This window comes from Lolium perenne, chromosome 2 (assembly GCF_019359855.2).
Source record: "Lolium perenne isolate Kyuss_39 chromosome 2, Kyuss_2.0, whole genome shotgun sequence".
In the NCBI taxonomy this organism is placed as follows: domain Eukaryota; kingdom Viridiplantae; phylum Streptophyta; class Magnoliopsida; order Poales; family Poaceae; genus Lolium; species Lolium perenne.
The window spans coordinates 282,425,471-282,447,896 of record NC_067245.2 but is presented as its reverse complement, the minus strand read 5'-3'; the positions used below and the strand labels follow the sequence as shown (position 1 = coordinate 282,447,896).

The 22,426-nt window shown below is 45.1% G+C and overlaps 1 protein-coding gene and 1 pseudogene across 1 annotated transcript; one reads left to right on the top strand and one right to left on the bottom strand.

Annotated features, from left to right (window-relative positions):
* Window positions 1–3,565: 3,565 nt before the first annotated feature.
* Window positions 3,566–6,881, bottom strand: LOC127336572 (transcription factor bHLH94). The gene is made up of 3 exons (XM_051363399.2): window positions 6,103–6,881; window positions 5,137–5,652; window positions 3,566–3,957 (listed from the first exon to the last, which is right to left on the bottom strand). The coding sequence occupies exons 1-3, from the start codon at window positions 6,466–6,468 to the stop codon at window positions 3,820–3,822; spliced, it is 1,020 nt and encodes a 339-aa protein (XP_051219359.1). The 5' UTR covers window positions 6,469–6,881; the 3' UTR covers window positions 3,566–3,819.
* LOC139835825 (uncharacterized) lies at window positions 6,542–22,383 on the top strand (annotated as a pseudogene).
* Window positions 22,384–22,426: the final 43 nt, after the last annotated feature.

Sequence of the window (22,426 nt, the reverse complement as noted above, 5' to 3'; positions counted from 1 at the left end):
CGAGGAGGGCCGCGATGGGCCCCCCTCATAGGCCGGCGCGGGCCCTGCCCTGGCCGCGCTGCCATGTGGGGAGGGGGCCTACAACCCCCTCTGGCCGCCTCTCCTTCGCGTACTTCTTCGTCCCGAAAACCTAAGCTCCAGAGGATAGTCGCGAAGAGTCACAGCCGCCTCTGCGGGGCGGAAAACACCAGAGAGAAAAGAGCTCTCCGGCAGGCTGAAATCCGCCGGGGAAATTCCCTCCCGGAGGGGGAAATCGACGCCATCGTCACCGTCATCGAGCTGGACATCATCTCCATCATCATCACCATCATCTCCATCATCATCACCGCCATCTCCACCACTGCACCTCATCACCGCTGTAACAATTAGGGTTGGATCTTGATTGTTTGATAGGGGAAACTCTCCCGGTATTGATTTCCACTTGTTATTGATGCTATTGAGTGAAACCATTGAACCAAGGTTTATGTTCAGATTGTTATTCATCATCATATCACCTCTGATCATGTTCCATATGATGTCTCGTGAGTAGTTCGTTTAGTTCTTGAGGACATGGGTGAAGTCTAAATGTTAGTAGTGAACTTTGTTGATTGATATTCAATGTTATGATATTTAAGTTGTGGTGTTATTCTTCTAGTGGTGTCATGTGAACGTCGACTACATGATACTTCACCTTTATGGGCCTAGGGGAATACATCTTGTATTCGTTTGCTAATTGCGGGGTTGCCGGAGTGACATCAACCTGAACCCCCGTTGGTATATCGATGCAGGAGGGATAGCAGGATCTCAGAGTTTAAGGCTGTGGTAGGATTTATCTTAATTACTTTCTTGTATTTGCGGATGCTTGCAAGGGGTATAATCACAAGTATGTATTAGTCCTAGGAAGGGCGGTGCATTAGCATACGTTCACCCACACAACACTTATCAAAACAATGAAGATTAATCAGCTATATGAAGCGAAAGCACTAGACTAAATTCCCGTGTGTCCTCAAGAACGTTTGGTCATTATAAGTAAACAAACCGGCTTGTCCTTTGTGCTAAAAAGGATTGGGCCACTCGCTGCATTTATTACTCTCGCATTTTACTTACTCGTACTTTATTTACTTGCTATATCAAAACCCCCTGAACACTTGTCTGTGAGCATTTACAGTGAATCCTTCATCGAAACTGCTTGTCAACACCTTCTGCTCCTCGTTGGGTTCGACACTCTTATTTATCGAAAGTACTACGATACACCCCCTATACTTGTGGGTCAGCAAAGCCCAATTAGTTGATAAGGAAAGATAGAGTTGTATTAGGAATAAAGAGATTTGTAACTTTGAGGGTTGGACTCAAAGAGTCTCCCGGAATCTGTAAACTTGTGTAATACGAAACCCTCGGGTCCGCCTCCTATATAAGGGGGAGTCGAGGGACAAAGAGAGGATCAAGTCATTGTTCACGCAACCCTAGTTTTCATAAGCAGTCGAGTACTTTTCCGGCTGAAACCCTCGAGATCTACTTGCCCTCTACTTCCAACAAAACCCTAGTCTACAACTTGTAGGCATTGACAAGTCGATACCTTGTCAGTGATGACCATGCTTGGTGCATAACCAAGATTAAAATACTGGCAATCAAAACTATTCATCTTTGATGACCATGCCTGGTGCGTCACAAAGATATAAATCCTGACATCCATATTAAGGGCATGGTTGATTCACAGAATTTGCGTAGGATAATTGTAGGAGTAAATCTTAGATTTTCCCTATTCTTTCATTTTTACTATCCTACGAATCGAACAAGCCATAAAATTCTATACACATTCGTAGTTGGTGCAGATGCCAGAGAAGTGATATTCTCTCCTAAAATCTTAGGAAACAGGATCCGGATCCTCCCCAGGTTGATCATGTAGAGCCACTTAGGTGACCACATCGCCGATCTCCGTAGTGTTGCCATTATCGTTTTCCCTCTGTGGTCGGATGGCGGTCCTCCTCAATAGTGAATTCTTTGGCCTGCCGGAGTCCATCATCCTCTTTGTCTCATCTCCACTAGCTATATAGTGGAAATGGGCACCGAAAAGTTCGATGTGCGTCTGTGTGCAGCGTTATGGCAACAAGACTTAGTTTCGTAGAACTTGTGCGTTGTGTTCATACTCACTTTAAATGCTCTTAGCGGTGCAACCCAGGACTGCAGGCCGTCATTGCAAGCTGGTGCACTGTGCTTTTTCCTCCCTTTTTTGAGGTTTATTTGGCCTTCCTTTGGAGGCTCTCAGCTGGTCTTCTCTCACGCTTCTTGTCCAAATATGTTGGTGTGCTCTCGTTGTGTCGGCGGCTACAATCCATGCATTTTTGCACGACCCATGACGCCCAGCATGCTTGTGCTAGATTGCCTCCATGGTGACTTTGTTCTCACCATGTCCTCGCAATCGCAATCACAATCAAAGCATTACAATATTGACTTCTTCCATAGATCGTTTGATTAGGTACTACGATGGGCGTTTGTTCCTTACCCTTCACATGGCGTGTGAATATTCGAACCTCGTTGCTTCTTGAAGACACTTCGTGTATTTGGTGTCCAAATAGCCATGATAAGGCACATAAGGTGTATAGATCTTTGGTTTCTTTCTACCATTGTCTAGATCATGAGTTATTGCGATAATGGTGGCTCGGCTTGTAGGTATGGCAACACATGATGACTTTGGTTAGGTGGTACTCTTCGAGTAGATGGTCTTTTGTTCCTTGTTGAAAACTCTAGGTCTGCCCTTTTATGATTGCACCTCATAATAATAGTGGTTGGCATTCCATCTTGAAGGCATTGCTAGGATTTTGCACAGACTAGCTCTCAGGTGAAAACTCATGTTCTAACTGGTTGGATCCTAGGACGATAACGCTCATGCATCCCAACATTTTTTCGAGTATCGGTATTGCAACTCATTAATGGTTGGAAAAGGAGTGTAGCGGAGCGGCTGGACATATATAGTGCCCTTTACAGGAAAAAATAGATATTTTTTAGTACCAAGAAAAAAAAATGCTACACGGTGCCGTTCCATTTTCTTTGGGCTCGGAGAGTCTCCGGAAAGCTGATTTGGGCCGGACCGGGTGATGTCCATGCAACACGGCATAACAAGGAACGGGTAGGGATGGCACCCGCAGGGTTTGGGTACGGGTAGAGCCATCCCATACCCGTACCGCCGCTTTCAATATTACCCATCACCCGTACCCATACCCGCGAACGGGTACAAGTTTTCCCATACTCGTTATCCGGCAGGGTAAATGGGTACCCGCGGGTAAAAAAATACCCGCGCTTATAACATATCAAGTTGTTCAAGAAAATATGAAATGAGGTAAAACGATCCTAAATAGTGGTCTAATCCTCACTAACCTACCAGCGATTGTCAGATCAGAAAGCGTGAGGTTCAACCAAGCAATGTGAAGGCGTGGTTAGGGGAAAAGTAAGTAGTTCAAAACATTACGGCTGCCTACTTGTCAAATTTATATGGGTAAATGGATACGCGGGTATGGGTTGTACAATCCTATACCCATACCCTCTCTACCCGATAGATATGATATTTTCCCGTTTACAAACTCATGGGTAATATTTTATCCCATACTCGTATTCCTATTAGGTTTTTACCCGATGGATACGCGGGTCATGGGTACCCATTGCCATCCTGCGAACGGATATCAAAGATAACACTACCATAAGCACGGCTCTTTGCTCTGCATCACGGACCACAACCCACCGACTCCGTCTCTACAGCCTCACAGACATAGTTTGCATTACGCTTTACAAATGCTACACGGTAACACGGGCAAGCTCGCCGGCATGCACCTTAGTAGTACCTAGCTAACTTTGAAGGTCCGGCCGGCCACCGTGGAGCTCGAGCAGCCGCCGCGACGTCGTCTCGGCATCGATGAAGCAGAGCAACTGGTGCACTGCCGCCGCGATGTCATCTGCCGTCGCCAGGCCGCACCCTTCCTCCACCTGCAAGGCACACACACAGAACATCAGTAAACCCTGAACTTCTGCATTGCTTTTACACCGCACAAAGTTAATGGCATCTGGCCTATGCAAGCGAGGCAAAGGGTCGTTTCTAGAACGCACGCGAGCGGCCAGGTGAACAGGGTGACTGATACTACTGCAAAGTACACATCTCACTGCATAGCCGGGGCCGGAGCGTAAAGCTCTTGTGAAGCTACATTCTCCGGTGGGGGCCTGGACGATTGATCGGCGCTGCTGCAAACAGGTCAAGAACCGACTCGACTCTGTAGCCTTCTTTTTCTTTTCACTGCCGATCTCGCCATGTCAATCTATCGATCTACGGCCCAGGGCTGCTCAAAGATTCCCCATGCCACGATCTCGAACTTTTGCTTTAGCCTGTTGGGCAGGACAGATAAAACGTGCTCGCAATTTTTACTTCTGCTTTCGCGCTCGAAGCATCATGGATTGATATAGTGCAGCAGGCCAGGCAGCAGCGGTGTATGGAGGCCGGTCAAGTTCAGAGCTGCTACAGTTTAGGTGAGCAGGGCAGAGCAGAGTGGATGAACCTGAGCAAAAGCGTCTGAAGCTCTCCGTCAGCTTTTAGCCTGCACGATCTTCTTCCTGGCCATGACCGGTATGGTGAAGGAGCACTCGCTGCTAGTTCTAGCTAGCAATGCCTAACAAAGACGAACCTCTGAGGCGGAACAGATGCAATGGCACCAAGATTTTGTTCACCATTTCATCAGTGGCTTCAGTGCAACAAGAGATGGCAAAGGATTCGATCTGTTTCCTGGGCGACGCAGTTGTATGGGTTTGTGCATCAGTGCATGGACTCTGCTTTGGACGCCAAAATGGCAAACAGTTTGGGGTAGGGGTGTTATGGCCTGTGGGCAGATAGCTTTTCTGCATGGCCGGGATAATAAAAAGGAACAAAGAGCTTGTAGGGAATTTGCTACAGTTTCAACTAGTATTTTGGACGTAGTGGTGGAAGTGGAACCAAAATATTTTTCGCTCCTTCTGAAAAGCCACGTGCAGTTTTCAGTTTTTTTCTGTTTGGGAAAAGAAAATGCACCAGTGGTATTGTCATTCTCGGGCACTCACTTTCTTGCAGTATAAGATAGAAAAATAGAAAATGTAAGGAATCCTGGCCGTGTCCGGCAAGGATCGATCGCTTGATGGTACCTTGACACTGAGGGAGTAGAGCGCGAGTGAGCCGAGCGTGGTGACGTTGAGGTGCAAGACGGCGAGCCTCAGCCGCTCCATCCCGGCGACCATCGTGAGCAGCTGCCCCGGCAGCCGCGGCGCCATCACCCGCACGCTGGCGTGCGTCTCCACCAGGGTCACCTCGACGTCCGCCAACCCGGCGCGGTTGTCGTCCGCGCCGTCCCGCGCCGGAAGGCGCCACACGTACTGCGGGTACGTGAAGAACCCCGCGAACGGCGTGCCTGTCGTGTCGTGCGTTGCCGCCGGCGCCGGTGTCTCCTCGCCCGCGCCGCTGCCGCTGCTCGTCGTCGCCGCGGCTGCCATGACGGCGTTGCTCGGTGCTGGCATTGGGTCAGGAACGAGCAGCTGCTGCTGCTGCTGCTGCTGTTGTTTCTGCGCTAGCAGAGTGCACTTCTGCGCCTCGAGGGATTGCAGCAGCTGCTCGAGCTCCTTGACGAAATCGATGGCGCCGCCGACAATGGATGCCTGGTCGCCCTACACATCGATTGGAATAAAGAGAAGAACAGTCAAGGACAGGTACAATCAGCCTTGCAAAAGGTTGTTGCATGTGATCGAACAAGTAGTGGTAAAACTCTGTTTCAGACGAAAATAAAAACAGGGTAGAGAGAGTATTTACTACAACCATGAGTGAACTAGTAATATGGCGCATTAATGGCGCAACGTGACCGAGGAATGTATGTCTCGCGCGTGGAGCAGGGGCTTCATCCATTATTGGAACACATGAACTATTGGTGGTTAGTGACAGAGACGGGAAAGGTAGAGACAAGAATTCCACAAGATCCACTTTAGCATCACCATTCACCCAAGCAGAGTGCAGCAACTGAAACGAGGCTGAAGGTGAGGATTTTCACCGTGGAACATCGACACAAGAATGCAGAGCATATCAGGAATGCGCAGGATTACAATCCTTTGGAATGTACGTACCCGGTGGGCGTAGGACTCCGGCATGAGGGACCGGAGCTCGGCGAGGTAGTCGTTCATCTGGCGGCGGCGGTTGCGCTCGACGGCGATGTGCGTCATCCGCTGGCTCTCGGCGTCCTCGCGGTTCCTGCAGACCATCGCCCGCCGCCGGCGCTTCCTCCTCCCCGCCTGCACCTTCTCCCCCTCTTCTTGCGCCGGCATTGCCACGGACACCGGCGGCGCCACCATCGCAGACCCAGCCATCCAGCTGGCGGCGCCCTCCGTGCTCGCGCCGCCGGCATTGCCGAAGTGGAAGCTGCTGGCGGCGGCAGCGTTGAAGGTGTTGTAGACGAGGACGTCGGTGGCCGCGCACATGGCGTCCAACGTCATGTCGATCGACCGACGGAGCTTGTGCTCTGCTCCCGCGTACGTTGGAGAAATGTGTGGGCGTTTCTAGGGAGACATGGGGGAAGCTATGGCAAGCACGGGACGGTGTAAAAGTAATCGTTGCGGGCAGCGCGCGGAGTGGGGCGAGGAAGAAGCTAGCTCCGTGTGTGTGCCGGGCGATGGGCTCGATGAGTCGCAGCAGACAACAGCGGCGCAGATCAGCAGATTGTGGGCTGTGGATGTGGCAGGTGTATAGGTGGAAGGATAGATAGATGGATGGATCGATCTCCGTCACCACTAGCTAGCTCCAAGGGATCGGCACCAAAAGCTCCCTTTATCTTGACACTGCGGTGAAATCTTTGTGGTGGGGAAGCCTGATCGATCTACACGTGATGGGAGAAGAGATGGCCTTGCTAGCTTTCTCTCCTCTCACAAAAAAAGGTGAAGTGAGTGAGAAGAAATGGAGGGGATGCGGCCTCTCTCTCCATCCGACAGAGTGTTTTTATTTTATATTTTCGCTCAGATTTTAGCTCGATACGGTATGTAGGAGTGTGGTGATGGGCGATTTGCACAAAAATAACCCAAAACTGAAAGAAAAGCACAGACTGACCCTCCGGCGAAACTATTTCACCAATCTAACCCTTTTGTGTGGCGCCCCTTCCACGGGCGCCACACATGCCCATGTGGCTCCCCTCCTGCCGGCGCCACTGACCCAGCCGACGTGGCCCCCTCGCCGCTGAGCTGGTGCGCCCATCCGACGTGGCAGCATGTGTGGCGCCCCTCCCAACGGCGCCACACGTGCCAACTTATATCATGTTTTCGGTCCAAAACATCCAGGGGGCTCCGAACGTCCGGGACTTAGCCGTTTTGCGAGGCTCGATGTGTGGCGCCGATGCCACGGGCGCCACACTAGCATGTGTGGCGCCGATGCCACGGGCGCCACACATCCACTTAAGTGTGGCGCCCGCGCCCGCGCCCAGCCCGACCATCTTCTTCTCTGTTTCTTGGACGACCTCCCTCTCTCCCCCAAGGCGGCCGGCGGTTCCTCCTCCTCCCTCCCTCTCTCCCCCAACAAATCGGCCACAAATTCGTCAGATCTGACCGGCCAATCTCTTCCCCATCCATTCCTCAAGGTAATCCCCTTCGAATCCCTCACATTCATCCACTAATTTCATAGATCTTGCTAGATTTGCACATGAACCCTAGACATGGAAACTAGATTTGAAATGGCTATGTATGTGTTGAATGTGTATGTGTAGGAACCCTAGATATGTAGGAACCCTAGATATGTAGGAACCCTAGATGTGTTGAATGAAATTTTACATGTATGTGTTGAAATCCTATGTATGCATGTGTTGAAATGTCTAATATTTGCCTAGCAAATGCATTCAAATTTGTTACATATGCCTATTATTTGTGATGGAATAACTCATGTATTCTTGATCCAAATATTTGTATGTGTGTATGTATGGAACCTTATGTATGTATGTGGTGAAAGGCAAAATTGGAGCATGTATTTGGATATGAACTCTCATGTATGTGTGATGTATAGGTGATTCGAAAGTTAGATATATTCTCATGTATTCTTGATGGAATAACTCATATTTGTTAGGAATGTATGTGTGATACTATGATGTGGCGGTATTTCATTAAGGTATGATCACCAACTTTGAATGTACGATACTATGATGTGGTGGATTTGTAACCATGAACGGGATGACGCAGAACACTGCACGAAAGATGCGGCGGTTAGCCAGCTTGCTAGGTTGCCGGGAAGCCGAAATCGCTACATCTTCCTCTTCGAAGAGCGGGAGGTATGGACTATTTTGTTCTTTGTCAAACATGTTCTTACTAATTTCAACTTTGTAATCTCATGTGTTCGTGTCTGTGAAGATTCCCGAGGACGAGCTAATTACGAGTCAAGCCATACTTCCAAAGCGTACCTCCAAGCAAGCCGCACGGTCAGCTTACCGGTTGAAGCCAAGGGGCAAGGGTCCAAACCGGTACACTCAGGAAGATTATGTCACCGAGGAAAGAAGGTTGTCACCGAGGAGGATGAGGGGCGCGGCGGAGATCGGATATGTCGAGGATGAGGAACGACGAGCCGTTCTCTTCGGAGGAGGAGGAGGATGAGGAGGAGGAGGAGGAGGAGCAGAGCAGGAGCAAAGCAGGAAGCAGCGAGCAGCAAAGAGCAAGCGACGCAGGAGCAGCCACGGCAGCGGACGAAGAGGATGGCCGTCCGGAAGCAGCCCGCGAGGACGGCACGTCGAGGACGCTACTAGGATGTGCCCACGAGTTGTTGTGAACTCTATATTCATAAGTATCGATTTGTGAACCCTATGTCATGTCGAACCATGGTCTGTAATGCTACTTGTTGTTTGAATCTACGTGCTCCAATGTGACCTATGAAGTGTTATATGTGTATGTCATGAAATTGCTACTTGTTGTGTCCAATGTTGTACTCAGTAAGCGTTGGAGTTTGATAGGATTTTTCATGTTTTTAACAAAAGTCAATGTGTGGCGCCCTTCAATCGGCGCCACAAGTGCTTGTGTGGCGCCCGTGGCATCGGCGCCACACATGCCAACTTATATCAACATTGGGTCGAAAACATCCAGGGGGCTCCGGACGATAAGTCCTTAGCCGTTTTCGCGAGCCTCTATGTGTGGCGCCCGTGGCATCGGCGCCACATATGCTAGTGTGGCGCCAGTGGAGTCGGCGCCACACATCGAGCCTCGCAAAATGGCTAAGTCCCAGAGGAATTGTCTCACAGTATGCTCGGGGGGATTACAAGTGCATGTGTGGCGCCGTTGGGAGGGGCGCCACACATGCTGCCACGTCGGATGGGCGCACCAGCTCAGCGGCGAGGGGGCCACGTCGGCTGGGTCAGTGGCGCCGGCAGGTGGGGAGCCACATGGGCATGTGTGGCGCCCGTGGAAGGGGCGCCACACAAAAGGGTTAGATTGGTGAAATAGTTTCGCCGGAGGGTTAGTCTGTGCTTTTCTTTCAGTTTTGGGTTATTTTTGTGCAAATCGCCGTGGTGATGTCCCTTCTTGGTATGCCAAATGACACACTACGGATGCTGGCTTAGCTGAGGCAGGAGGGCCCCGCGTACGGCGGCATCTTTTCTGAAGGCCCCATGGGGAATCGGTACGGCGGTAGGGTTTTTACACCCTTCATTCTCACGTGCATGCAAAAAGTCACTATAATTGATGATGGGAAATGTAGTAGTACGTGGTATTGATACGGTATAAAATGTAGATGTCCTATCATAACATGTAGAACTAAAAAAGTAATTTTAAATAAATCTCATACATATTACTACTACATGATATCATATACTGTAGAGATACTCCCTCCGTCCATAAATAGATGTCTTATATTTGTCTAAATTTGAATGTATCTATACACTAAATAGTGTCTACATACATCCAAAATTTGATAAATTCAAGACATCTATTTATAGACAGAGGTAGTACATTATATCATGGCATTTCCTTCCATAGAAAAATAAAAAAAAAACTTGAGTAAATATCAAGGAATTGTAATTAGTAGGTTGGAAGTTTTACGAACCATGAATTTTGGATTTCTTTTAACTTTAAACCATATCTTTTGGCCGGATGGTTATAAACTTACAACCAATCGAAAGTACAACTCTCCGAGCCTACTCATTGATCTGACGCGACAACAAGAGCGAGCTGCCGCTGCTCCGTCACATGCTGACTTGAAATGGGTTGAGCATAGTCACGCCCGATCCAACTAAGTCACTATTTAACACACGTATCCACTTCCCCCTCCCCAATTCCAACGCCACCTCTTATCTTTCTTTTGAAAGGAATACGGTGGGCGGAGTCCTTGAAACGATTATTTTCTGAAATTATAAGAATCTCCGCGTCTTGAACGCAGGTGGCTAGGTTGTACATCCACTTCTCTAACCAAGTAAAATAAGCTCACTTCTTCTCCTTTTAGTATCTTTTTTGCTCTCGTTGCTCCTCATTACAACCACCCAAGTAAACACACTAGGTTGCAAGGGAGGACATGGTCGGTAGTGGTATTTTAGCATCCATAGCCAAGAATCAAGGGACTCCTCACCCAGGATTATTTCGGTTTAGGGTTGGTCGACGGAGAGAACATATTACAAGATAGATCATGTTTGGGGAAGATGATTATAGATCTTTCCCTTCCCTAAATCTATGTTGGTTTGAAGTCATTCTAGATTCTCCATCGGTGAAAAAGCTACTATAATTGATTGTTCCAGTGTCAAATTCGTTTCGTTAAGTCCATAAATGCGGGTTTTGCAAGTGATTAAATGGAAAGGGGATGTGGGGGGAGTGGGGTGATCGTTTAGCTTCAAGTGAGGAGACATGGGCTCTCTATCTTTGATCTGAACTTCTGAATCCTTGATCTTTTCCTTTGCTACTCCACCAAAATGTCTTCATCCCAGACAGTGGAACCCTCAATAGATAGCGTCATTACATATCCGTCTAATGGGCAAATTGGTAAAAAAAAATTGACAAAATTTTAATAGTGCTGGATAGGTTTGATAGGAACCCACTTGATCATCCAACCGGTGTCTTTATCTTGACTTAATTAATGAATTCAAGATGGTTTAAGGGGGTAATTGCCATGGTTTTGATGACACATTCCAATGGAACTGTCAATGTTTAATGCGGTCGTTGGAAGCAAGAGACAACTTTGAAGTGTTTATGTGATCTTGCGCCACTTTGAAGGACAACTTTCAAAAAGTTGAGATACTTTTATCCTCTGTTCGGCGTCTTGCCATGTGAGATTAGGTTTGTTAGTTTTCCAAAAGAGTGATGTGACTTCAGAATTTTAGTTAATTTGATTAACTCTGATAAGTGTAGGGTAATCTAGTGATGACCCATTTGCATCTCCAGGCAGGTGTTTCTGATAGTTGTGGTTAATTAGGTGTGTTTTCTAAAAATTGTGAATTTATGTAACAAATGTCCAAATAGTTACGGCTCCTTAACATTCACTCAAGAAACAGGAGCAAACTTTTCTTGATAACAAAATTAGTCCCCGTTTCCTTAGACTGAACAGTGAAAGTAGGCATCTCACATGCGTGCATGAGTGCAAATAGCCAGGGTGGTACAAAGATATGCCTGTCCACATGGACCAACAGTGGTCGGGACGGCACGAGGACAAGGGAAGGCAAATCGACCGATCGATGTCATGTGTCACCGCACTTTCAATCGTGGCTTTGAAGGACGTTCAGTTATTCGCATAAGCTCCAGAGCAATGAATCCAAGCCACCCAGATCCAACAGGCTTCAACTTTTGGTACACCGGTTGGTCGGCATATTCACCCAACCAGTCAGCTAGCTAAAACGCATACCAGAAATCTAATTTATTTTGACGGTAGTATACATGAAAAAACTAATTTATGCAGCCTGAGCAATACGCACTATGGGAACCAGTCAAGGTGCTGCCGCTGGCACATGCCATTTTTGTCCGTCGGCCGCCGTCGGCACAACCCCGACAGCAAAATAGTCTCTGGGCACAACACATTTAACCGCCGGCACAACCATTGTCCTCGGCATAGCTCTCAGGTGGGCCCGATGGGGCCTAACGGCTGTTTGCCCGTGGAAGATCATGTGCCGATGCAGACGTGCATCAATTTTCAATTTTTTCTTTCCATTTTTCTAATTGTTTGACAGTTTAATCTTTAAACATGCTTATATTAGGTTGAATTACTTATTAATGGTTAAACCTCACACTCGGTTATCTATCCTCAAACTGCTCTTATCCCATCACGCTTAACTTTTTCTTTCCTTCCAGGTGACCTTCTCGCAGAGGAGTTATTCTTTGTTGATAATATTATTCTATGAATCCTATTAACCCTTGGGCCATGACATCACACTCTTTATTATTTGAGTTTCAAACAATTATTTGACTAAAGAACCATGAATACATTATTGTTTTTAATAATAGATCTTGAAACAATAAAATAAATTTTAATTTTTATCAAAATCTAAAACCTGAAAAAAATATTGTTTCCTTTTTAATTTTGGGGAATCAAAAAATTGGCTAAACGACCTTAGGTGGTTGAAATCGGAAGATTTTTTTTTTTGCATAGATACATTTTCATATAAAAACATTTTTATCGGAGATCGTATGCAACCAGAAAAACCGTTTTACCGAAATATGACGCTATTTTGTATAATATATCGAAATTCATTTTGTTAATTTTCTTAACAACTATACCACATAATACATGGTCATCTCAAAGGATTTTACTTTTTAAAATTTCTAATATTTTTTTTATATATTTTTTGAAAACAGAAATGGCAATTCCTTGGAAGGTGCCTGGAGAAAAACAATCTTGTGCCAACGGCATAGGGCAAGAGAATAAAAAAGAGAAAAACATGTGCCGACGGCTTGCGCCCTTTTCTCAACATCACGGCGGAAACCCCTGTGCCGACTGTGGTCGTCGGCACCATGTCCGACGGCCTCGACAAAAAGCTGTTGGCACAGATCCTGGCTGTCGGCACCTTGACGTTTTCCTGTAGTGACGTGTGGAATGGAGTATTCACTATGAGGAAATTTCACCTTTTATATGATCACATTTCACACCATGTCGCGGTATCATTGTTTTTCAGTGAGTCATGCATGTTATAGCGTAGACCCATATCTACATATATTTTTCTTTGAAATTCACTAATACTTTCTTTATATGGATCAAAGGAAAAAATAAATGGTAACTCAGCTCACGCTTTTTTCGAATGTCGATAAGTATGCGGCGTTGGAGGGTGCTAACTAGACGATGCTGGACGACACTAGTAGAAACCAGGCCTTATAGTTGGAGTTGTCGGGAGCTTTAGCACCGGTTCAGCTACGAACCTAGACTAAAGAGTGCATTAGCACCAGTTCGAGCGGCTAGGACCACGCACGGTAACAGGTAGGCATTTGCACCAGTTCGTGTGGGACCTTTAGCACCGGTTCGTGCCACAGACCGGTGCTAAAGGGTTCGTGTCAGTCGCGTAGCAGGCGCGAACCCTTTAGCACCGGTTCGTGGCACGAACCGGTGTAAAAGGTCCCTTTGCCTATAAATACCCCTCACCCAGCCAGCCATCTCCTCTGTTTTTTCTTGGTGAAAGGTATGAGAGTTGTGTGCAAGTTTATTTTTTCTTTCCTATTCACAAGAGGTGCTCGATGAAATGTTGAGAGAATGATGCAACTTGATTTCTCACAAAACAATAATGATATGAGGTGTCCGAGCCACACTTAAGCTTTCTCCACTTTCTTTCCTCCTCGATCGAGGTTAGCAACTTTATCCTTTCATTTGTATAGTGGTCATTTCACTATTCATGATGTTCTGTAATGGCTTTTGATAAACTTAGTTATATGATGCAGATGAACCGGCGGCAATGGATGTACGGTGACCGACGTCATAACGAGTTAACTGCGGGACTGAAATATTTTATCCGTGTGGCCGAGGAAAACCAACGGGCGGATGGTTTTATGTATTGTCCATGTATTGACTGTCGGAACTTAAAGGATTACACTTCCTCCCACCTGTTCCGAAAGGTTTCATGCCCAGCTATAATTGTTGGACCAAGCACACAGAAGAAGAAGAAGAAGAAGATGATGATGATGATGATGATGATGATGAAGAAGAAGAAGATGATGATGATGATGATGATGATGATGAAGAAGAAGAAGAAGAAGAAGAAGAAGATGATGATGATGCTGATGATGATGATGATGATGATGATGATGATATGCACCTTGAAGATGATATGCACCTTGAATACGGTGACACTGCAACAGGAGAAGCTAAACATGAAGAGGCAGGGAGATGAAGAGTCATCACATGAGCCCTCTAATGATCTCCGTCGGGCCATCGCTTATGCACACAGAGAAGCAGAAAATGTAAACGAGAAGCAAAAGTTAAAGGGCATGTTAGAGGATCACAAAAAAAAGTTGTACTCAAATTGCGAAGATGGTAACACAAATCTCGGTACCACACTGGAGTCGCTGCAATGGAAGGCAGAGAGTGGTCTATGTGACAAAGGATTTGAGAAGTTACTGAAAATAATGAAGAAGAAGCTTTTAAAGGATAACAAATTGTCTGATAGTGCGTACGAAGCAAAGAAGGTTCTCTACCCTCTAGAATTAGAGATGCATAAGATACATGTATGCATTAATGATTGCATCCTCTACCGCGGTAACGATTACACAAATTTTTGAAGCATGCCCGGTGTGCACTGATGGCGTGTAACTCACACGTTCGTTGGAAACCCCAAGAGAAAGGTATGATGCGCACAGCAGCAAGTTTTCCCTCAGAAAGAAACCAAGGTTTATCGAACCAGGAGGAGCCAAGAAGCACGTTGAAGGTTGATGGCGGCGGGATGTAGTGCGGCGCAACACCAGGGATTCCGGCGCCAACGTGGAACCTGCACAACACAACCAAAGTACTTTGCCCCAACGAAACAGTGAGGTTGTCAATCTCACCGGCTTGCTGTAACAAAGGATTAACCGTATTGTGTGGAAGATGATTGTTTGCAGAAAACAGTAGAACAAGTATTGCAGTAGATTGTATTTCAGTAAAGAGAATTGGACCGGGGTCCACAGTTCACTAGAGGTGTCTCTCCCATAAGACAAACAGCATGTTGGGTGAACAAATTACAGTTGGGCAATTGACAAATAAAGAGAGCATGACCATGCACATACATATCATGATGAGTATAGTGAGATTTAATTGGGCATTACGACAAAGTACATAGACCGCCATCCAACTGCATCTATGCCTAAAAAGTCCACCTTCAGGTTATCATCCGAACCCCCTCCAGTATTAAGTTGCAAAGCAACAGACAATTGCATTAAGTATGGTGCGTAATGTAATCAACAACTACATCCTTAGACATAGCATCAATGTTTTATCCCTAGTGGCAACAGCAGAACACAACCTTAGAACTTTCTGTCACTGTCCCAGGTGTCAATGCAGGCATGAACCCACTATCGAGCATAAATACTCCCTCTTGGAGTTACAAGCATCTACTTGGCCAGAGCATCTACTAGTAATGGAGAGCATGCAAGATCATAAACAACACATAGATATAACTTTGATAATCAACATAACAAGTATTCTCTATTCATTGGATCCCAACAAACGCAACATATAGAATTACATATAGATGATCTTGATCATGTTAGGCAGCTCACAAGATCCGACAATGATAGCACAATGGGGAGAAGACAACCATCTAGCTACTGCTATGGACCCATAGTCCAGGGGTAGACTACTCACACATCACACCGGAGGCGACCATGGCGGCGTAGAGTCCTCCGGGAGATGATTCCCCTCTCCGGCAGGGTGCCGGAGGCGATCTCCTGGATCCCCCGAGATGGGATCGGCGTTGGCGGCGTCTCTGGAAGGTTTTCCGTATCGTGGCTCTCGGTACTGGGGGTTTCGTCACGGAGGCTTTAAGTAGGCGGAAGGGCAAGTCAGGAGGGGGCACGAGGGCCCCACACCACAGGCCGGCGCGGCCAAGGGGGGGACGCGCCGCCCTAGGGTTTGGGCACCCCGTGGCCCCACTTCGTTTCGTCTTCGGACTTCTGGAAGCTTCGTGGCAAAATAGGCCCCTGGGCGTTGATTTCGTCCAATTCCGAGAATATTTCCTTACTAGGATTTCTGAAACCAAAAACAGCAGAACAAAGAATCGGCACTTCGGCATCTTGTTAATAGGTTAGTTCCAGAAAATGCACGAATATGACATAAAGTGTGCATAAAACATGTAGATAACATCAATAATGTGGTATGGAACATAAGAAATTATCGATACGTTGGAGACGTATCAGCATCCCCAAGCTTAGTTCTGCTCGTCCCGAGCAGGTAAAACGATAACACAGATAATTTCTGGAGTGACATGCCATCATAATCTTGATCATACTATTTGTAAAGCATATGTAGTGAATGCAGCGATCAAAACAATGTATATGACATGAGTAAACAAGTGAATCATATAGCAAAGACTTTTCATGAATAGCTCTTCAAGACAAGCATCAATGAGTCTTGCATAAGAGTTAACTCATAAAGCAATAATTCAAAGTAAAGGCATTGAAGCAACACAAAAGAAGATTAAGTTTCAGCGGTTGCTTTCAACTTGTAACATGTATATCTCATGGATATTGTCAACATAGAATAATATAATAAGTGCAATAAGCAAATATGTAGGAATCAATGCACAGTTCACACAAGTGTTTGCTTCTTGAGGTGGAGAGAAATAGGTGAACTGACTCAACATTGAAAGTAAAAGAATGGTCCTCCATAGAGGAAAAGCATCGATTGCTATATTTGTGCTAGAGCTTTGATTTTGAAAACATGAAACAATTTTGTCAACGGTAGTAATAAAGCATATGTATCATGTAAATTATATCTTACAAGTTGCAAGCCTCATGCATAGTGTACTAATAGTGCCCGCACCTTGTCCTAATTAGCTTGGACTACCGGATCATCACAATGCACATGTTTTGACCAAGTGTCACAAAGGGGTACCTCTATGCCGCCTGTACAAAGGTCTAAGGAGAAAGCTCGCATTGGATTTCTCGCTATTGATTATTCTTCAACTTAGACATCCATACCGGGACAACATAGACAACAGATAATGGACTCCTCTTTTATGCATAAGCATGTAACAACAATTAATAATTTTCTCATTTGAGATTGAGGATATATATCCAAAACTGAAACTTCCACCATGGATCATGGCTTTAGTTAGCGGCCCAATGTTCTTCTCTAACAATATGCATGCTTAACCATAAGGTGGTAGATCGCTCTTACTTCAGACAAGACGGACATGCATAGCAACTCACATGAAATTCAACAATGAATAGTTGATGGCGTCCCCAGTGAACATGGTTATCGCACAACAAGCAACTTATTAAGAGATAAAGTGCATAATTACATATTCAATACCACAATAGTTTTTAAGCTATTTATCCCATGAGCTATATATTGCAAAAGTGAATGATGGAATTTTAAAGGTAGCACTCAAGCAATTTACTTTGGAATGGCGGAAAATACCATGTAGTAGGTAGGTATAGTGGACACAAATGGCATAGTGGTTGGCTCAAGTATTTTGGATGCATGAGAAGTATTCCCTCTCGATACAAGGTTTAGGCTAGCAAGGCTTATTTGAAACAGACACAAGGATGAACCGGTGCAACAAAACTCACATAAAAGACATATTGAAAACATTATAAGACTCTACACCATCTTCCTTGTTGTTCAAACTCAATACTAGAAATTATCTAGACCTTAGAGAAACCAAATATGCAAACCAAATTTTAGCATGCTCCATGTATTTCTTCATTAATGGGTGCAAAGCATATGATGCAAGAGCTTAATCATGAGCACAACAATTGCAAAGTATCACATTACCCAAGACATTAATAGCAATTACTACATGTATCATTTTCCAATTCCAACCATATAACAATTTAACGAAGAAGAAACTTCGCCATGAATACTATGAGTAGAAACTAAGGACATACTTGTCCATATGCTACAGCGGAGCGTGTCTCTCTCCCATAAAGTGAATGCTAGGATCCATTTTATTCAAACAAAACAAAAAACAAAAACAAACCGACGCTCCAAGCAAAGCACATAAGATGTGATGGAATAAAAATATAGTTTCAGGGGAGGAACCTGATAATGTTGTCGATGAAGAAGGGGATGCCTTGGGCATCCCCAAGCTTAGACGCTTGAGTCTTCTTAGAATATGCAGGGGTGAACCACCGGGGCATCCCCAAGCTTAGAGCTTTCACTCTCCTTGATCATGTTGCATCATACTCCTCTCTTGATCCTTGAAAACTTCCTCCACACCAAACTTAGAACAACTCATTAGAGGGTTAGTGCACAATAAAAATTAACATATTCAGAGGTGACACAATCATTCTTAACACTTCTGGACATTGCATAATGCTACTGGACATTAATGGATCAAAGAAATTCATCCAACATAGCAAAAGAGGCAATGCGAAATAAAAGGCAGAATCTGTCAAAACAGAACAGTTCGTATTGACGAATTTTAAAATGGCACCAGACTTGCTCAAATGAAAATTCCCATATTGAATGAAAGTTGCGTACATATCTGAGGATCACTCACGTAAATTGGCATAATTTTCTGAGTTACCTACAGGGGAAAACAGCCAGATTCGTGACAGCAAAGAAATCTGTTTCTGCGCAGTAATCCAAATCTAGTATGAACTTTTCTATCAACGGCTTAACTTGGCACAACAAAACACTAAACTAAGATAAGGAGAGGTTGCTACAGTAGTAAACAACTTCCAAGACACAAAATAAAAACAAAGTACTGTAGGTAAAAACATGGGTTGTCTCCCAAGAAGTTCTTTCTTTATAGCCATTAAGATGGGCTCAACAGTTTTAATGATGCACTCGCAAGAAATAGTATTTGAAGCAAAAGAGAGCATCAAGAGGCAAATTCAAAACAAATTTAAGCCTAACATGCTTCCTATGAAAAGGAATCTTGTACACAAATAAATTCATGAAAAGCAAAGTGACAAGATCAGGAAGATAAAACAAGTGTAGTTTCAAAAATTTCAGCACATAGAGAGGTGTTTTAGTAACATGAAAATTTCTACAACCATATTTTCCTCTCTCATAATAACTTTCAGTAGCAGCATGAGCAAACTCAGCAATATAACTATCACATAAAGCATTCTTATCATGAGTCTCATGCATAAAATTATTACTCTCCACATAGGCATAATCAATTTTATTAGTTGTGGTGGGAGCAAATTCAACAAAGTAGCTATCATTATTATTCTCATCATCAAATATAGGAGGCATATTGTAATCATAATCAAATTTATCCTCCATAACAGACGGTACTAAAAGTCCAATATCATTATCATAAATAGGAGGCAAAGTATCATCAAAGTAAATTTTCTCCTCAATGCTTGGGGGAATAAAAAGATCATGAAAACCAGCTTCCCCAAGCTTAGAACTTTCTATATTATTATCAACAATGGTGTTCAAAGCGTTCATACTAATATTACTACCATCATGCAAATAAGATTCCATAGGTTTTTTAATTTTCGCATAAAACAATCCATGTTTTAAATCAGGAAATAGAAATAGAAGCTCATTCTTGTCCATTATGCCAAACTAGTGAAATAAAAACATGCATGATATTAAGTAAAGTAAAACAAGTAACTAATTTTTTTGTATTTTGATTTAGTGCAGCAAACAAAGTAGTAAATAAAACTAAGCAAGACAAAAACAAAGTAAAGAGATTGAGAAGTGGAGACTCCCCTTGCAGCGTGTCTTGATCTCCCCGGCAACGGCGCCAGAAAAAGAGCTTGATGGCGTGTAACTCACACGTTCATTGGGAACCCCAAGAGGAAGGTATGATGCGCACGGCACAAGTTTTCCCTCGTAAAGAAACCAAGGTTTATCGAACCAGGAGGAGCCAAGAAGCACGTTGAAGGTTGATGGCGGTGGGATGTAGTGCGGCGCAACACCAGGGATTCCGGCGCCAACGTGGAACCTGCACAACACAACCAAAGTACTTTGCCCCAACGAAACAGTGAGGTTGTCAATCTCACCGGCTTGCTGTAACAAAGGATTAACCGTATTGTGTGGAAGATGATTGTTTGCAGAAAACAGTAGAACAAGTATTGCAGATGATTGTATTTCGATAAAGAGAATTGGACCGGGGTCCACGAGTTCACTAGAGGTGTCTCTCCCATAAGACAAACAGCATGTTGGGTGAACAAATTACAGTTGGGCAATTGACAAATAAAGAGAGCATGACCATGCACATACATATCATGATGAGTATAGTGAGATTTAATTGGGCATTACGACAAAGTACATAGACCGCCATCCAACTGCATCTATGCCTAAAAAGTCCACCTTCAGGTTATCATCCGAATCCCCTCCAGTATTAAGTTGCAAAGCAACAGACAATTGCATTAAGTATGGTGCGTAATGTAATCAACAACTACATCCTTAGACATAGCATCAATGTTTTATCCCTAGTAGCAACAGCACAACACAACCTTAGAACTTTACATCCGTCCCGGTGTCAATGCAGGCATGAACCCGCTATCGAGCATAAATACTCCCTCTTGGAGTTACAAGCATCTACTTGGCCAGAGCATCTACTAGTAACGGAGAGCATGCAAGATCATAAACAACACATAGATATAACTTTGATAATCAACATAACAAGTATTCTCTATTCATCGGATCCCAACAAACGCAACATATAGAATTACAGATAGATGATCTTGATCATGTTAGGCAGCTCACAAGATCCGACAATGATAGCACAATGGGGAGAAGACAACCATCTAGCTACTGCTATGGACCCATAGTCCAGGGGTAGACTACTCACACATCACACCGGAGGCGACCATGGCGGCGTAGAGTCCTCCGGGAGATGATTCCCCTCTCCGGCGAGGTGCGGAGGCGATCTCCTGGATCCCCCGAGATGGGATCGGCGTTGGCGGCGTCTCTGGAAGGTTTTCCGTATCGTGGCTCTCGGTACTGGGGGTTTCGTCACGGAGGCTTTAAGTAGGCGGAAGGGCAAGTCAGGAGGGGGCACGAGGGCCCCACACCACAGGCCGGCGCGGCCAAGGGGGGGCCGCGCCGCCCTAGGGTTTGGGCACCCCGTGGCCCCACTTCGTTTCGTCTTCGGACTTCTGGAAGCTTCGTGGCAAAATAGGCCCCTGGGCGTTGATTTCGTCCAATTCCGAGAATATTTCCTTACTAGGATTTCTGAAACCAAAAACAGCAGAAAACAGCAACTGGCACTTCGGCATCTTGTTAATAGGTTAGTTCCAGAAAATGCACGAATATGACATAAAGTGTGCATAAAACATGTAGATAACATCAATAATGTGGCATGGAACATAAGAAATTATCGATACGTTGGAGATGTATCATGCACTTCACTGCGTTATAAGATCAGACAAGATGACCCCGGTAATGTTGAGGGCGATCCCCCCAGGAAGAGGGTTCCTGCAAAGGTTATGTGATACAAAGAGCATGTTAGGTTGTTGCGATGGCACAAAGAAGACCATAAGAAAGACGCGATGTTGAGACACCCCGCTGATGGGTCGCAGTGGAGAAAAATCGAGAGAGACTACCCGCACTTTGCATGTGACGCGAGGAACTTAATGTTTGATCTAAGTACAGATGGCATGAATCGTTTTGGGTAGCAGAGCTGCAGTCATAGAACCTAGCCTGTAACTCTATGTATCTATAACCTTCCTCCTTGGTTGTGCATGAAGTGGAAGTACATTATGATACCAGTGCTCATCCAAGGCCCAAAGCAACCCGGTAACGACACTGATGTGTACCTAAGGCCATTAGTTGAAGAACTATTACAATTGTAGGCCAAACTAGGTGTACGTGCATGGGATGATCACAAACATGAGCCATTTGACCTACGATCGTTGCTTTTCGTGACCATCAATGATTTCCCTGCTCTTAGTAACCTTTTAGGACAGACAAAACAAGGGATACAATGCATGGATGCACTTTTTACATGAGACTGGAGGTATATATTTGAAAAAATGTAAGAAGGTTATGTACCTGGGGTATCGTCGATTTCTTCTGACTAGGCATTCTGTGAGAAAAAAGGCAAGTATTTCAGAGGTGAGGCAGATCACCGGAAGAAGCCTGAGCTCCGTACTGGTGATGCTCTACTTGATATGGTCAAGGACCTACAAGTAATCTTTGGAAAGGGTTTTGGCGGTCAATCTGTTCCGAATGACGTCGCTGTCGGACACGCGCCCATGTGGAAGAAGAAATCTATATTTTGAGAGCTACCCTATTGGAAAGACCTAGAGTTCCGCTCTTCAATCGACGTGATGCACATGACGAAAAATCTTTGCATGAACCTGCTAGGCTTCCTAGGCGTGTAGGAAGACAAAAGATACACCAGAAGCACGGGAGGACCAGGAACGT

What these genes read in the sequence shown, in the direction of transcription:
- LOC127336572 (XM_051363399.2), bottom strand. Translation starts at nt 6,468, where the DNA reads ATGACGTTGGACGCCATGTGCGCGGCCACCGACGTCCTCGTCTACAAC. An exon ending in CGGAGTCCTACGCCCACCGG is followed by an intron (nt 5,653 to 6,102) that starts GTACGTACATTC and finishes ATCGATGTGTAG; the next exon opens with GGCGACCAGGCATCCATTGT. An exon ending in TCTACTCCCTCAGTGTCAAG is followed by an intron (nt 3,958 to 5,136) that starts GTACCATCAAGC and finishes TGTGCCTTGCAG; the next exon opens with GTGGAGGAAGGGTGCGGCCT.